Here is a 16,985-nt window from a genome sequence, read left to right as displayed (position 1 = left end):
CTCCAGTATCCCTGCACATTGTAAATATGGTTTTGGCACTGACCCTGGAACTGACCCTGTAAATGGCATACTTACTTTCTCGCCTTCTTCTTATTTCTATTTCTTACATGTTTTTGTTCTACTTTACATTATTTTAAAGTACTATGAATATTGATTACTGCATTGTTGGGAAAGAGTTTGCAAGGAAAAAGCACTTCACTGTACTTGTGCACGTGACAAGAAAATGTATCACTGGGACAAGAGCTTTCTTGCACCACTTCAGGATCAGGCAGACGCAGGTAATCTGCTTTCAAGGCATTGGTTTGATATAAAGGCACCAACGCTGCACTGTCTTCTTGAGGTAGGGTAGTAACGTCAGCAAAACAGAAACTTATTCTATGGTCCTATTGCCACTGACATTTTTTTATGTCACAAGGATATTTTGTAAGTCTATCAACAAAGATCAGATTAAATGAAGTCACCTTGGCCCAAAACTAGTCTTTTGGATCCCTCTAGCAGCAGCTACTGTATATGTATTATTTTCTTCTCTGTGTCACAATCGAAACTGGACTTCTGACACGTTATGGAATTTTCATACATGTTTGATTTTTATTATATTTAATTCCTGTTTTCATATAGGAGATATGAGTTACACGTTGGGAGAGGGTTTGCATTTCACCAATGGATCTCTGGTCTTGCAGCGACTTCATTTGAAGAGTGCTTGTTGTGTTCCTTCTCTCGGGCAAGGACAGGGAACCATACCGCACTACACAGTAAGACCTCTGTTAAGTGTCACCTGTCCTAGAAGGGACATAGTCAGTCTACAAGAGAAGTTAAAGCTCCTCAGTTGTAATGCAAAATGTTACCATTCTTGCTATAGGCCACTAAACACAGGCAAGAAATGGCAGCAGAAAGTTGAACTTCAGGTAGTTGACAGTTTATATTTGAAAGTAAGCGGAGTAGCCTAGTAGAGGAACAGGTTCGGACTAATATAGAGGGGAACAGGGAAACACTGTGCTCAAAATGCACACATGTTCATGACATTTAATTTACTCTTACTGTTTCATACAGTACCAGTCAAAAGTTTGGACACACCTACTCATTCCAGGGTTTTTCTTTATTTTTAGTATTTTCTACTTTGTAGAATAATAGTGAAGACATCAAAACTATGAAATAGCACATATGGAATCATGTAGTAGGGTTGGTATACAGAAGATAGCCCTATTTGGTAAAATACCAAGTCCATATTATGGCAAGAACAGCTCAAATAAGCAAAGAGAAATGACAGTCCATCATTACTTTAAGACATGAAGGTCAGTCAATGCGGAAAATTTCAAGAACTTTGAAAGTTTCTTCAAGTGCAGTCGCAAAAACCAACAAGAGCTATGATGAAACTGGCTCTCATGAGGACCGCCACAGGAAAGGAAGACCCAGAGTTACCGCTGCTGCAGAGGATAACTTCATTAGAGTTACCAGCCTCAGAAATTGCAGCCCAAATGAATGATTCACAGAGTTAAAGTAACAGCCACATCAACTGTTCAGAGGAGATTATGTGAGTCAGGCCTTCATTGCTGCAAAGAAACCACTACTAAAGTACACTAATAAGAACAAAAGACTTGCTTGGGCCAAGAAACATGAGCAATGGGTATTGGACCGTGGAAATCTGTCCTTCCAATAAAATGTTATTTGATTTGACCCAACCCTCCCTGTTTTTCAACTTGTTGTTCAGTAAAGCTAAAGATTGTCTATTATATTGACAAGATAGTCAAGTGACTGCTCTAACGATCGAAAAACATGTCCTCAAAGATTATAGGAATGCGGGAAGAGGCAAGATCAGTTGGCACCATTCTAAATCAATGAGAGGGTAGATATGTGTGAACAACAGGCCATAGATATTGATAGAGGAGTCATCTTTATAATTGTGCAATTATAGTGTCTGTACTAGCAAGGGCAGCGCCATTGAGATTCTCCATCTTAAAGTAGTTAATTTACTTATTCTTAATTGGCTGATTGCTCCCAACTCAAAGGAACCCCCACCCAGTTGAATACTTAAAATTGGTGGAAGCCCTCAATAGCAGTGTCCATTCCCTGTGGCTCAGTTGGTAGAGTATGGTGTGTGCAACGCCAGGGTTGTGGGTTCGATTCCCACGGGGGGCCAGTACAAAAAATGCATAAATTAATGTATGAAATTAATGTATTCACTACTGTAAGTTGCTCTGGATAAGAGCGTCTGCTAAAATGCCTAAAATGTAAATCCATGCTTAAAAGTGTTATATCCATGAGTCCTCTACCCATATCTATGACAACAAGCACAACCCTGATATAACCTTAGTTGTTTTTTTCCAAGTTGCCAAAATGCCACGTGCTTCCACTTATATCAGTGCATTCATAACAATCTAACCACGAAACGTATATTAGATCAAATAAGTCTCACTTAGCAAATTAGCAATTCATTTTTTTGGTTGAACAAATTTGACACTCATTCATTGACATCCATAAAAAAAATCCTCACTACGTTGGTTTATTTTCGTTTTTCGTGGACAGATTTTGGGTGGAGTAAAACTTCTCCATTAGTCTCTTCCTCTCTGCTGCAGTACCTTTTTGCGTACTCAAGAACCGTGAACGAGCATTTTCAGGTGAGTGTTGCATTCCTTTGAAGACGTTTTTAGCTAGTTAATTCTGATATTAATAACTTTATATTTTGACCCGTTCATGTGGATAATCCTTATTTGTGCCAAGCCTGCTGTCTTTAGGTTGACAATTATTTTGAAAATTAGCAGCATGCCAATGCAAACACCATTTTGTTGTGATTTTGTTATTAATCTATTTGAAATGTTTGAATTTTTCTCTGTAACAAAAACAACTAAACAGTTTTTGCGTGTGCCAAATTCAGTTTAGTTTCGTTTATTTATCCTGGCCACTGTGAAGGAAAGGGCGTGGTGAAAGTGATAGTTAAGCTCTTCACATAGCATCTGATCATGTATCAGTCTATTGCTCTTATCAGACAGTCAGAATGAGCACAGACTGTTTACTTTGGTGAAACAATGTAAAATATAATGAATTCGACATCTGCATGTTTCAACAAACTCAAAATATCAAGTTTACAGAATCCCACAGGTGTTTAGGGTGGCTTGGGGTTAAACACCACCCAGGGTTGCCAGGTCCAGTTAAAATGTCAAATTCAAAAGACCCATCAAAACCTGCCCAGAAAGTCTGAAAACAAGCAATTCTTGCCATATTTATCCAATAAACCCTTTCCCCGTGAAGTTATTGATGTAATTAAGACGTAATAACGACGTAATTTCTAACGACAAGAAGCCAAATTAATGTTTCCCATCAAAATTATTATTATTGCGGAGCTAATGTCATGTAATAGCCTAGTGGTTAGAGCGTTGGACCGGTAACCGAAAAGTTGCTGGATCGAATCTCCGAGCTGACAAGGTAAAAATCAGAGTGAGTGATAAAAGTTGGACAGAGGATCTTGAAATCTCTGCAAAGAAACACTTGGACGAACTTCAAAAATCACGTTAGGCTATTTTCTGGCAATTGTGCCTTTAATTTGTGCCAGCTGTTAAGACTACAAACAGTTATAAATTGTATATTTGAGAGATTTACTTGCCATTTCAATAGGCATATGGCCTATGCTACTGACTCAAATCTGGATTTATGATTGTAGGTAGCCTATAGCCCCGATAGGCCTACAGTAACCAAGGCAAGATGTTGGCAAACTGAACGATTTAGCAGCTTACTTAGTTCAAATTGACAGACTCATTTATTCAACATGAATATAGCGATGCGATTTCGAGTAAGAAGTTCTTGTTCTGAATAGGGTCGTAATTTCATATCACTGAATGAAATATTCATAATATGGATATGAACTGAATATATGCTCGTCATCAACAGCCAGTGTTTGTTTTATTACCTGTAGCTAAATCTGATTGACTGTTACCTAAGTCGAATGCATTCTAACAACAGCTGAGCAGCGATTGCGATGTGACCATGATCGCTATTGATAACTTCCAATTTAATGAACTAAACATGGCTGTTAATCATTGCATAATAACACAAGGATAAAACAATAGAAGTTATAGGCTATTTATTCAATATGTTTGCCATTTTCAGGAAGGCTACACAAGTGGCACAAATTGATTTGCAAGGACTCCAGTGAAATGTCATTTCAACATATGTATTGTATCAAATGGTAGCCTACTATGGCATATAAATTAATAGGCTACTTGATGGCCAACAGATGCAAATGTATCATGTCAGTTTTATTGTGGACTTTTTCCCCATAACAGAAGCACGCAAGGGAGTTCCATAACTTCCATTTCAAATTCATTCGCGCAGCGCTCGAGACCGAAGAACAACTGAGCATGCTTAAAACTTTGACTTGATACGATTTTTCATAACTAAAGTTGACATTAGAATGCAGTTTAAACCACCTCTGAGTGAATGTATCTAATTCACTCTAGTGCGCCTGAAGTAGTTTTCCACTGCTTTATTGCTGTTATTTCTGGATGCGCATCAGTTCTATATATACAAAAGTATCTGGACCCCCCCCTTCAAATTAGTGGATTTGGCCATTTCAGCCACACCCGTTGCTGACGGGTGTATAAAATCGAGCACACAGCCATGCAATCTCCATAGACAAACATTGGCAGTAGAATGGCCTTACTGATGAGCCACACAAGGTCACATAAAGGGACCGCTAAAGCTTGTAAAAACCGTCTGTCCTCGGTTGCAACACTTACTACTGAGTTCCAAACTGCCCCTGGAAGCAACGTCAACACAAGAACTGTTAGTCGGAAGTTCCTTGAGTTGGGTTTCCATGGCCAAGCAGCCGCACACAAGCTTAAGATCACCATGTGCAATGCCAAGTGTCGGCTGAAGTGGTGTAAAGCTCGTCGCCATTGGTCTCTGGAGCAGTGGAAACGCGTTCTCTGGAGTGCTGACTCACGCTTCACCATCTGGCAGTCCGACGAACAATTCTGGGTTTGGCGGATGCCAGGAGAATGCTACCTGCCTCAATGCATAGTGCCAACTGTAAAGTTTGGTGGAGGAGTAATGGCCTGGAGCTGTTTTTCATGGTTCAGTCTAGTCCCCTTAGTACCAGTGAAGGGAAATCTTAATGCTACAGCATACAATGACATTCTAGACAATTCTGTGCTTCCAACTTTGTGGCAACAGTTTGGGGAAGGCCCTTTCCTGTTTCAGCATGACAATACCCCGTGTACAAAGCAAGGTCCATACAGAAATGGTTTGTCGAGATCGTTGTGGAAGAACTTGACTGGTCTGCACAGAGCCCTGACCTCTACCCCATCGAACACCTTTGGGATGAATTGTAACGCCAACTGCGAGCCAGGCCTAATCACCCAACATCAGTGCCCGACCTAACTAATGCTCTTGTGGCTGAATGGAAACAAGTCCCTGCAGCAATGTTCCAACATCTATTGGAAAGCCTTCCCAGAAGAGTGGAGGCTGTTATAGCAGCAAAGGGGAGACCAACTCCATATTAATGCCCATGATTTTGGAATGAGATGTTGGAATGAGAGTAGGTGTCCACATACTTTTGGTCATGTAGTGTATATATACAGTGCTTTCGAAAAGTATTCAGACCTTGACTTTTTCCACATTTTTGTTACGTTACAGCCTTATTCTAAAATGTATTAAATAATCTACACACAATACCCCATAATGATAAAGTGAAAACAGATAACACTTTTTTTAAACAGAAATACCTTATTTACGTAAGTTTTCAGACCCTTTGCTATGAGACTCAAAGTTGAGGTCAGTTGCATCCTGTTTCCATTGATCATCTTTGATGTTTCTACAACTTGACTGGAGTCCACCTGATGTAAATTCAATTGATTGGACATGATTTGGAAAGGCACAAACCTGTCTAAATCAGGTCCCACAGTTGTCAGTGCATGTCAGAGAAAAACCAAGCTATGAGTTCGAAGGAATTGTCCCTAGAGCTCCGAGATAGGATTGTGTTGAGGCACAGATCTGGGGAAGGGTAGCAAAAAATGTCTGCAGCATTGAAGGTCCCCAAGAACACAGTGGCCTCCATTATTCTTAAATGGAAGTTTGGAACCACCAAGACTCTTCCTAGAGCTGGCCGCCTAGCCAAACTGAGCAATCGGGGGAGAAGGGCCTTGGTCAGTGAGATGGTCACTCTGACAGAGCTTCAGAGTTACTCTGTGGAGATGGGAGAACCTTCCAGAAGGACAACCATCTCTGCGGCACTCAACCAATCAGGCCTTTATGGTAGAGTGTCCAGACGGAAGACACTCCTCAGTAAAAGGCACATGATAGCCCTTTTGGAATTTGGCAAAAGTCACTTAAAGACTCTCAGACCACGAGAAACAAGATTATCTGGTCTGATGAAACCAAGATTGAACTCTTTTTGGCCTGAATGCCAAGCATCACGTCTGGAGTAAACCTGGCACCATGCCTATGTTGAAGCATGGTGGTGGCAGCATCATGCTGTGGGTATGTTTGTCAGTTGCAGGGACTGGGAGTCTAGTCAGGATCAAGGCAAAGATGAACGGAGAAAAGTACAGAGGTCCTTGATGAAAACCTGCTCCAGAGTGCTAAGAACCTCAGATTGGGGCGATGGTTCACCTTCTAACAAGAAAACGACCCTAAGCACACAGCCAAAACAACGCAGGAGTGGCTTCGGGACAAGTCTCTGAATGTCCTTGAGTGGCCCAGCCAGAGCCCAGGCTTGAACCCGATCAAACATCTCTGGAGAAATCTGAAAATAGCAGTGCATCAACGCTCCCCAACCAACCTGACAGAGCTTGAGAGTATCTGCAGAGAAGAATGGGAGAAACTCACCAAATACAGGTGTGCCAAGCTTGTTGTGTCATACCCAAGAAGACTCTAGGCTGTAATCGCTGCCAAAAGGTGCTGCAACAAGGTACTGAGTGAAGGGTCAAATAATTATGTAAATGTCATATTTACTTTTTTTTATATATCATATATACATTTGCAAAGATTTCTAAACCGGTTTTTGCTTTGTCATTATTGTGTGTAGATTGATGAAGAAAAAAATCTATTTAAATCAATTTTAGAATAAGGCTGTAACGTAACAAAATGTGGAAAAAGTCAAGGGTTCTGAATACTTTCCGAATGCACTGTAAATCATTTTTTTACGACTCCATGCTGTACCGCTGCGGCCCCCAGTTGTATACCCCTGTTCTAGAACATTGATATCTTATATTCTGAGAACATGGCAACCATGTTCTATGTAAGTTTATGGGACGTTGATGGAATGTTCTACTAAACCTCAGAAAACGACACAGAGTTCCCATGAAACATGTCTAGAACATTAATATTGAATATTTTGAGAACATGGTAACGACGTTCTGGGTTAGTTCTGGTTGACATTAAGGGAATGGTCTCTTGAAAACCGTCCTTGCACGTCACTGGAACATTACTATGAAAACATTAGGCGCATTCTCTAAAGTTGTGGGAACGTTTGTTGTTAGCTGGGTAAATGTGATAAAACTCCAGATGAAGCATTAGGGTCTTATGTCAGAATTTGATCTCATTTGTAGGGATGCACGATATATCGGTGACCATATCGAGCGATGTTTAACACCGATGTGCAAAACCGATGTCAAAGCTGACGTGCATACTTATATAACGTAGGTACATTATGTAATGTCGCCACGTAAAATGTTGCGCTACATGTGCAGCACAGCATTCCTACCCTAGCCCACAATGTCTGCTGGGTGGATCGAGCAGTCAACAAGTGAAGCAGCCATTTGAAAGAGTAGGAACATTTCAGCGAGACAACAACTAAAAATGCAAAATCCATTAACGCCAAGATAATGGAATTCATTGCTCTTGACAATCAACCGTTCTCTGTCATGGGTGATGTTGGCTTTCACCGATTGGTCAAGCACAGGTACACACTACCAAGTGCGCTATTTTTCAGAAGTTGTCCTAACAGAGTTACACAGTAATAGCTTCACGACTGACATTTGGACCAGCATGAGCTCCATGAGCATGCTGAGTCTGACAGCACAGTGGGTCGTCGAGGATTTCGTACTGAGGGAGGTCGTATTGTATGCTCAAGAGTATGCTGGTTGTCATACCGCTGCTGCCATTTCAATGGCATTTGAGAACATGTTTGGAACATAGAAACATGAACATACTAGCTAGCTCTATTCGAACAACTGACTCGAGAAATAAGCTAATCAACTGCGCCTGCAGCAGACATGATACCCTCTGTCATGGCATTGAAACGCCTGCTCAACAAAACTGTCGACACAGGCTGTGAACAAGCGATTCGGTGGCATTCTCTCTTTACTGTGTCGCCACCATGTTCGATGCTATGTACAAGGACCGCTACTTCGATGCAGACAAGAAACAGGGTTTACGTGAAATATTACATACACAGCTGGACAAGATGGAAATGCACACCGAGGAAGAGAGGCCACGGACAGACAGACCTGAAACTTCACTGCTTGACATGTATGATGAAATCCTGGTTGAGAATAAAACGACTGAACGACGAAACAGCACAGCGAGTAAGTGAAAGAAATAGGTTTTGATTATGTTTTACTGGTAATGGGGACATGCGTAAATGCCAACAAAATAACTTTTTGGTCAGAGTGTGTGTGTGTGTGTGTGTAACCTTTATTTAACTAGGCAAGTCACTTAAGAACACATTTTTATTTACAATGACGGCCTACCCCGGCCAAACCCGGACATTGCTGGGCCAATTGTGCTCTGCCCTATGGGACTCCCAATCACGGCCGGATGTGATACAGCCTGGATTTGAACCAGGGACTGTAGTGACACCTCTTGCACTGAGATGCAGTGCCTTAGACCGCTGTGTCCGTGTGTGTGTGCAACTATTTTACTGTACTAAAATGCTTAAAAGGCCGCAAAAATTTTTAATAATGGTTATAGGTATCAGGTTTTTGACAAGGAAAATATCGGTATCGGCCAGAAATGTCATATCGGTGCATCACTACTCATTTGTGTTTTTCCTCAGACCACCCCTACTGAGACCAACGTGATCCCCACCATGAACCACAAACTGACCCAGGAACAGGAGAAACAGCTGTGTTCCTTACTGGGAAACGTCAAACTCAGCCTGCTGTTCAAGGCCAGTATATATGGCTACACAGGAGCAGCCTTTCACCAGAAATGTGACCACCAAGGTCCCACAGTCTCTGTAGGATATAACTCCACAGGGTTTGTTTTTGGAGGCTACACAAGTAAAGATCATGATGTAGCCAAGCAAGGCCAGTACATACAGGATGACAAAGCCTTTTTGTTCAGTTTAACTGGTAGAAATCCTGTCAGGTATCCTGTCACAAATGCCCAATATGCGGTCAAAATGCATAACACAACTGGCCCTTACTTTGGGGAGGCTTTGTTGTTAATGAACGCTAACACCGCTACAGTGATCAGCATTCCAGGAAACTACTACAACTTCAATGCTGCAGAAATGCATGGCAATAACCTTAACCTAACTGAGTGTGAGGTGAGTGTAAAGTGGAAGGTGAGTGTAGAATCAATTCTCTTCTCTCTTTAATGTGTATTTTTTTATTGTGCATATGATTAAATAAATATATATATTTTTTAACAGAAGGTGGTAACATCATCGAAAAGCCATGGAGGACAATTCTTTGGAAAGCTGAGTAAGCTCCAAACAGAAATGACCATCATTTATTTTTTGTGATGCAGTAATGCCTGTGTTAATGTTTTGACTACAATTGCATCATGTGATTCTCACATGGGCCACATATACTGAATGTTATACGATTGATGAGTACAGTACATTAAAGCATTTGCATATTAAATTGAGGTTCTTGTTTTCCACAGGAGGAGAAAGGAGCTGATGGACTCTGTTAAGCTCTACAGGCCCATGATCAGTTCTGTGGGTCAGGCTAGAGTTCTACTCATCGGCCCAGTCGGCGCTGGAAAGTCCAGCTTTTTCAACTCTGTCAACTCCATCTTCCGAGGCCATGTGACCAGCCAGGCCATATCGGGCAGCTCTGGAACCAGTCTGACCACTCAGGTATGTGGTCTACCATGTTAAACAACTGGTCTTCTTTTTTGTCTCTGCTTCAACAATTTGAATGAATGTCATCATATTTATGTGGACAAAATCAGTGGTGTAGTGGAGGGTAAACACAGTTTACCTACTTTTTTTTTGCTCAACAGTCTACCCACCTTTTGAATGTGTAGGCAGCATTAGTTTTTCCACCGCAACTGGTGATTAGTTTGCCTTCCAAGTTTTTTTTTTTTTTTACCCCTACATCACTGGACAAAATGATGATGCATTATTTATATTTCACAGTTTCGTACCTACTCAGTTAAGGCTGGACGCAATGGCAAACCGCTGGCATTCATTTTGTGTGACACGATGTGAATGGAGGAGGCCACAGGGGCGGGGCTAGATGTGGATGACATCAGCAGCATTCTGAAAGGCCATGTGCCAGACAGATACCAGGTGAGGGGCACCATACATACATACATACCTACGTACATACATACATATATACATACATACATACATACTTTGATTCTCCTCAGTGTGACCCAAACCCCTCGTCTTTCCCTTTCCCAGTTCAACCCCTCAGTCCCTCTGCAAGCAGATGCCCACGGATTCCGGCAGTCAGTGAAACTGCATGAAAGGATCCACTGTGTGGTGTACGTCATGGACACCTGCAAAGTCTCCATTATGTCCACCAAACTGGAGGAGAAACTGGTGGCCATTCGCAGGAGGGTCAACCTGCTAGGTCAGTCAGTCCGAGAGAAACCTGGGTTAAAGATGATGGATTATACAGACTATACTAGCGCAATCCCTGGTTAGTGACACTAATGGAGGGTTGTTGTTCCACAGGCATCCCACAGCTGGTTCTTCTTACCAAGGTGGATGAGGCCTGTCCCTGTGTGGCCAACAACTTGAGGAACGTGTACAACAGCCAGTACATAAAGACCAAGGTGAGCTCTGCACTCCCCCTGCATTAGATGACCATGAACAGTCACATAAATGTTTGGGTAATGTTTGGTAATGCTTGGTGTGTCCGACTCCCATAGGCCCAGGAGGTGAGTGGCCGTCTGGGGCTACCCATGTCCTGCATTGTCCCAGTGAAGAACTACAGTGAAGAGCTGGAGCTGGACATGAGCTGTGACATCCTGCTCCTCAGCGCCCTGATCCAGATGCTCCGCTTCGCAGACAACTACTTTGATGACGTCAACGACCAAGAGTAGCACGACTAGACCAAGTAGAGGAGATCACCCAGCATGGTGGTGGTATTGCCTGTCTATGCCACCTTGTTTAGCCCTCTCTCTGCCTCATTCTGTATATCTTGTTCTATGGTGTTCACGTAATCATAATTATGATGACTAGTTATCCATTACACAAAACTACAGAATGATAAGAATAACATAACATGCCTCATTGAGCCTACATCTTGAATATTTTATTCAATTGCTAGAAATAATCTATATTTAGGCATAAAAAGAAAGTTAGTTCACTAGCATGGCTAATTCTGTTCTTGTTTACATCATTGTGATTGTTTGGATTACATGGGATAGGTGAAAGGCCTGGGTTTTCTTCATATGTTCATTGATTGCTTTGCATACTAGTTGATCCTACATAGTCAGTTCTTGGATAGTCTCATACAGCAATCTGCTCCTCAGAATATACCCCAGCTGAAGAAAAAGTAGAGGTTAAACTTAGTACAAGATCATGTAGTTTTTACATTGGATTCACTTCACATTTGGCTTGCAATTGCTTGTGGTTTAACCACTAGATGACAGTATATCATGAAACTGAAAATAAGTTGCTAATAGTATGTGCTGCTGTTGGAAAAGCTGCCCATTAAAGTTACCTTTGTTGAATATCATAGTAGTGTCCTCATGTTTCATTGTGTTAGTTGACACTATAGTACATTACAATCAACATTGAGCACATAAGAAACAGTCAATGGAATGAACATGTTTGAACATGTTTTTTGGAGCACAGTGTTTCCGTTCCCCTTTATATTGGTCCTGACCTGTTCCTCGACAACTATGCTTACTTTCAAATACAAATTGTCAACTACTTTCTGCTGCCACTTCTTTCCAGTGTTTAGTGGCCGATAGCAATAATGGTAACATTTTGCATTACAACTGAGGAGCTTTACTTCATTTAGACACCATGTCCCCTCTGTCACCATGTTCCAGACAGGTGACAGAGGTCTTACTGCGTAATGCAGTGTGATTCACTGTCCTCACCCGAGAGAAGGAACACAACAAGCACTCTGAGTCTCCAAAACAGCCAGAGAATATTTTTATTTTGGGGCCTCACCGCTTCTTTCAAATTACGTTGCTGGAAGACAAGAGCTCCATCGCTGAAATGCAAATAATACCCTCTGCCAATACATAACTTGTATCTCCTATATGAAAACAGGAATTCAATATAATAGTCCAGTTTAGATTGTGACAGAGAGAGGAAAAGAATGTATACAGCTGCTGCTGAAAAAAAGAAACTGGTATTGGTCCTGGGTGACTTCATTTAATTTGATCTTTATCAGTAGACTTGCAAAATGTCACTGACATTAAAACATTTCAAAATGACCAGAGGAAGTTTCTTGAATATTCTTTTGTATATTCTACTAATCAATAGACTGCTCACAGGTTTTGTTACGCTCATATGTCTGTGTTTACATGTTACTAAAACACAAGACAATAACCAATTAGATTACAATGATAATGCAACTGGGGCCACAGTGTGTGCCAGCTTTTGTTCCAGTTTACCTCTAACACACCTGATTCAACTAATCACAGTCTGCAATTTAGACCACTAATATGATTCAGGTGAGATAGTGCTGGGTTGGAACATACTCATGCAGGCAGCCTCACAGGATAAGACAGGAGTTGCTCACCCCTGATATAAATGTCTCTAAGTACAGAATATTCCAACTCTTTCAGCTGGTTGGTTTGAATAATCAAGGTAATGTTCAGTCTTGAACAGCCTGTGGGCTATGTGAAGAAGCCGTCCCTTAAAAGACAAGGTTCAATGTGTCGTCTTTGTGGTGGATGCTTCTAAAGTGTCCAGCTACACCTATAGCCGTAGGAAGTAGGCTGCTGAAGCACCCCCTGAATCATTTTTTTTCTTCCTGAATGCTTAAACCCTAACGGTGATTCTTGAAGCACTATCTCTGAAACCATTAACACTTGTAGCCAATGTATTTACCAAGTGTGCCAAACTGAATGCAGGTTCTCTGCTTTCCACTCAATTTAATAACACACTTCTATCAAAACTGTAAACATTGGTCTCTACATTACTACACTATTTCGCCAATTGTCTTTCTACATGGACACATGTGAAAACACTTTTAGATAATGAGTTCACTTACAAATCAGAGCTTGAGCACTAAATAGGCCACAGGTAAACATTTGGTTTGGACAACAATGGAGGCTAATATTGGACAGAGGGTAAGAGGGGTGAGAACTAGACGAGGAGGATGAGGAAGAGGAAGTAGGATAGGGGAGAATGAGAGGACAGGGAAGAGGAAGAGGAGTCAGGAACACAATAACTGATGAAATCAGAGCGACTGTGGTTGACCATGTCAACCACGGGATGAGCATGAGGGAGGCTGGGCAATGGGTTCAACCAAATCTGAGCTGCTATACTGTTGCAGGTAGCATCCGGATATTTTGAAATGAGAACCGGTAAGTAACTGTAAGTGCTGTAGTCTTACTGGTACAGTAATATGTACTGTACTTTCATAATGAGAAGGATGTATCACTAAAACCATTCAAAGGTATTTACAGAACTGCAAGAAAACCAGTATCTGGTGTTAGAGTTTGACTGTTCACCCCAGAGCAGGAGACCCACACTGTAAATATGGTCATTACAAATAACTGCATCAGACTCAGAACTGCAGGACCACATAATGGCAGATGACACCATATTCCAAAACGTCGACAGTGTGAGTCTCTCTGCACTGTCTCGTCTACTGAAATGCAATAGAATTAGGATGAAGCAGCTGTTCAGAGTCCCTCTCGAAAGAAACTCAGACCGTGTAAAACAACTGAGATAGGATAGTATAGCTTACCTGCACAGATTCATATCATTGGTACTGGAAGTGTATGGTGCTACATCATATGGAGCTAGAAGCAGATGCAGTGCATCATGAGCTAATATATGTGGACGAGGCAGGTTTCAACCTTGCAAAAACAAGGGGCCGTGGCAGAAATATCATCGGACACTGTGCCATCATCAACGTACCGGGACAACGTGATGGCAACATAACAATGTGTGCAGCTATTAGTCAAAACGGCGGCCTTCACCATCATGCAATCCTAGGCCCTTATAACACTGCTCACAATATCACATTTCTGGACACCTTCCACAACAGAGTAATCCCTAATGACCAGGGGCCAGAGCAGCCCAGGTACGTTATCATCTGGGATAATGTTAGTTTCCACCGGGCTGGTCACCCACTTTTCATTGCACTCAATCTCCCCCATACTCTCCGTTCTTGAATACTATTGAAGAATTCTTCTCTGCATGGTGTTTGAAGGGGTATGATCGCCAGCCCCACCAACGCATACCCCTTGTACAGGCAATGGAGGAGACTTGTGGAGACATTGATCAGGGGTCACACCAGGCCTGGATACAGCACTCCAGGTGATACTTTCCACGCTGCCTAGCTCAAGACAACATTGCATGTGATGTAGATGAAGTCTTATGGCCAGACCCACAAAGAAGGCGAGATGTAGCCCCAAAAATTCTGTTCTTTTATTCTAGCGCAAATGTGTGTTTTCTTCTACTGCGCTTTTGTTGTTTGAGGAGTGTTAGAACCTTGAGAGAATTTTTCTATTTTTATTTGTATTGATGGTGTGGTATGTTCGGAATACACATTAGGATATCTGTGTGTATGTGTGTTTACTACATGTATGACAAAACTTTATTGCAAACTGCTATGCCCTGCACACAGAAAAAGCACCACCAGAAAAAACACTGTTTTTCATTTATACTATCAGTGCGTAGTTGGTGCTTTGTGTTCTTATTCAAATAATGGTTTGTGTGTACTGTATTGACGCAAAAACACAATTTTTGAAAAAGAGTTTGAAGAGTTTTGCAAGAATTGCTTGCTTTACAAGGGATGCATAATGTTTTGTAGGTTTGGTGTAAGATTTTGTGGTTAGTATGTACAGTTTTGCAAAAATAGCCTATAGTTTCAAAGAGTATTTTTTTTCTGATTGCTTAGGCACTAACAAAAAACAAAAGTAGTGCATGCACTGGGCCTTTACTAGTCCTGTATTAGTGGACCAATATAGCTGTCTGTAGCGTGGGAAAATACGTCCCAGTCAGCGAAAAACTAATCGCAGCACCTCCACCCCAAACACCTTCCAACAGCTTCAGAAACACATCAGTGACCTGGGTGAGCACAATAGAAAGCATTTTAGCAATGGAATGAATGATTATAGGAACTGTGGTCAATTCTGTCAGTTGACAGTGTGTGAAACAAATTTGTTTTGTAGGTGTGCATCAAATAGCACTGCCGACACACGTGGAACAGGAAACCGCCCGTCACTTAGGTGTCTGTCACGTCCTGACCAGTAAAAGGGGTTATTTGTCATTGTAGTTTGGTCAGGGGGTGGCAGGGGGTGTTTGTTTTGTGTGTTTAGGTTCTATGTTTTCTATTTCTATGATGGGTTTTTGGTAGGACCTCCAATTAGAGGCAGCTGGTTGTCGTTGTCTCTAATTGGAGGCCATATTTAGTTGAGGTTTGTTTCACTTGTGTTTTGTGGGTGGTTATTTTCTGTATAGCCTGGGAGCCTTATGGAACTGTTTTTCGTCGTTTGTTTCAACCCACGAGAAATTTTCACTCTCAGAACATGGCAATAACAAAAAAACAACATCAACCTGAGAGTTTATTAGGAGTTGCTTTGGAAGGCCAGTACAGAGTACCTTATACAGATGCAGGATATTAATTTGATCCAGTTTGCTACATCAGGAAAATAATCCTGCAGCAACTGGAAATGTGAATTATTATGTGGATTGTAATTAATGGATATTTTTGGTAGGGGTTGACAATTATTTTGTTACGGCAAATCAGTCAGTAATGTTTTAGTGGAAATTACAAGCCTTAGATACCTTTTTAAACATTGAATAAACTACCAGTTTGCATTTCCTGCTGTGCAGGAAAATACTCAGCAACAAAAGAGTTATCAAATTATGATCCTACATCTGTAGATACAGTACAATGTTATTACATAGTATACCTTACATTAATTTCTACAAATCAGTTGTTGTTTCTCTCAAGTCCTTCTGTAGGTCCACAGTAATAAACTGCCATGTAATCCTCTTTAGATCCATGGATCACCAACTGCTGCTGGTGAAATGGGCTGCTATCATTGGTCTGGACAGTGAACATGTTGGGATGGAAGCCTTGACCGTAGATCAGATGGGAGGTGTTGGTCAGCGCAGTACTATCTCAATCCTCTCTCCTGGACTCTGCCTGTACCAGCTTACAGTGGCCAATCTACAGTTAGTGGACAGAAGGCAGTTCAGAATGGCATCCTCCCCCACTTTCACTGATAAGCTCTTCAGTGATACACCCAGGGATTCTCCCAAACGTAGACCTGTAGAAGTCATAACAGAATGTCAAAGAAGGCAAGTCATATAGGCCTAAAGACAGTGGCCCGGTCTAGAAACAACCCGTAGTTCTCGAATCAATTCTGTTTAAAAAATGCATTACATTTCATAATGTCTTAATATGCCTACTGAACTTCCACAGAGACATTGTGTCACAATTACTGAATGGTTGCAAGGGTACTGTGTCCGACAGTAAAGCGTTTAAATGCCTTGTGGATCACAACCAACAAACACTCAATCTGGTTATTTCAAAATAATGTTTCCGATGATGTTTAACCATTTTGAATGACTGACAAGTATAACATGATTCTCGTTCTCCCTTCATGGCCTGGTTCAGTGCTCTATTCTGTGAGATGATGAAAAATAAGCATTCATTCCCAGA

The 16,985-nt window shown here is 41.4% G+C and overlaps 1 protein-coding gene and 1 pseudogene across 3 annotated transcripts; both read left to right on the top strand.

The window, feature by feature from the left end:
* Nucleotides 1-2,474: 2,474 nt before the first annotated feature.
* Nucleotides 2,475-9,627, top strand: LOC145861110 (uncharacterized). Of its 2 annotated transcripts, none has more exons than XM_082962751.1 (2): nucleotides 2,475-2,615; nucleotides 8,990-9,550. In XM_082962751.1, exon 2 carries the CDS (start codon nucleotides 9,023-9,025, stop codon nucleotides 9,533-9,535), a length of 513 nt encoding a protein of 170 aa, XP_082818877.1. In that variant the 5' UTR covers nucleotides 2,475-2,615; nucleotides 8,990-9,022; the 3' UTR covers nucleotides 9,536-9,550. The 2 variants fall into 2 exon arrangements, with proteins under 2 accessions (XP_082818877.1, XP_082818876.1); XM_082962750.1 differs by lacking the exon at nucleotides 2,475-2,615 and adding an exon at nucleotides 7,709-8,519 and having other exon boundaries at nucleotides 8,990-9,627.
* On the top strand, nucleotides 9,542-11,858 carry LOC145861111 (interferon-induced protein 44-like; annotated as a pseudogene). Its single transcript, XR_014380912.1, has 6 exons — nucleotides 9,542-9,641; nucleotides 9,826-10,021; nucleotides 10,304-10,456; nucleotides 10,574-10,745; nucleotides 10,850-10,950; nucleotides 11,047-11,858. The product of XR_014380912.1 is annotated as an interferon-induced protein 44-like (transcript).
* The last annotated feature ends 5,127 nt before the right edge of the window (nucleotides 11,859-16,985 follow it).

Source organism: Salmo salar, chromosome 16 (genome assembly GCF_965601325.2).
Source record: "Salmo salar chromosome 16, fSalSal1, whole genome shotgun sequence".
NCBI classification, from domain to species: Eukaryota; Metazoa; Chordata; class Actinopteri; order Salmoniformes; family Salmonidae; genus Salmo; species Salmo salar.
Note: the sequence above shows the minus strand (reverse complement) of the source record. Positions and strands in the feature narration are given on the sequence as shown.

Bases quoted from the DNA above. Each gene is read 5' to 3' on its own strand.
- LOC145861110 (XM_082962750.1), top strand. From the start codon at position 8,208: ATGATACCCTCTGTCATGGCATTGAAACGCCTGCTCAACAAAACTGTC. The intron at 8,520-8,989 runs GTAAGTGAAAGA...GTTTTTCCTCAG, and splicing joins ACGACGAAACAGCACAGCGA to ACCACCCCTACTGAGACCAA.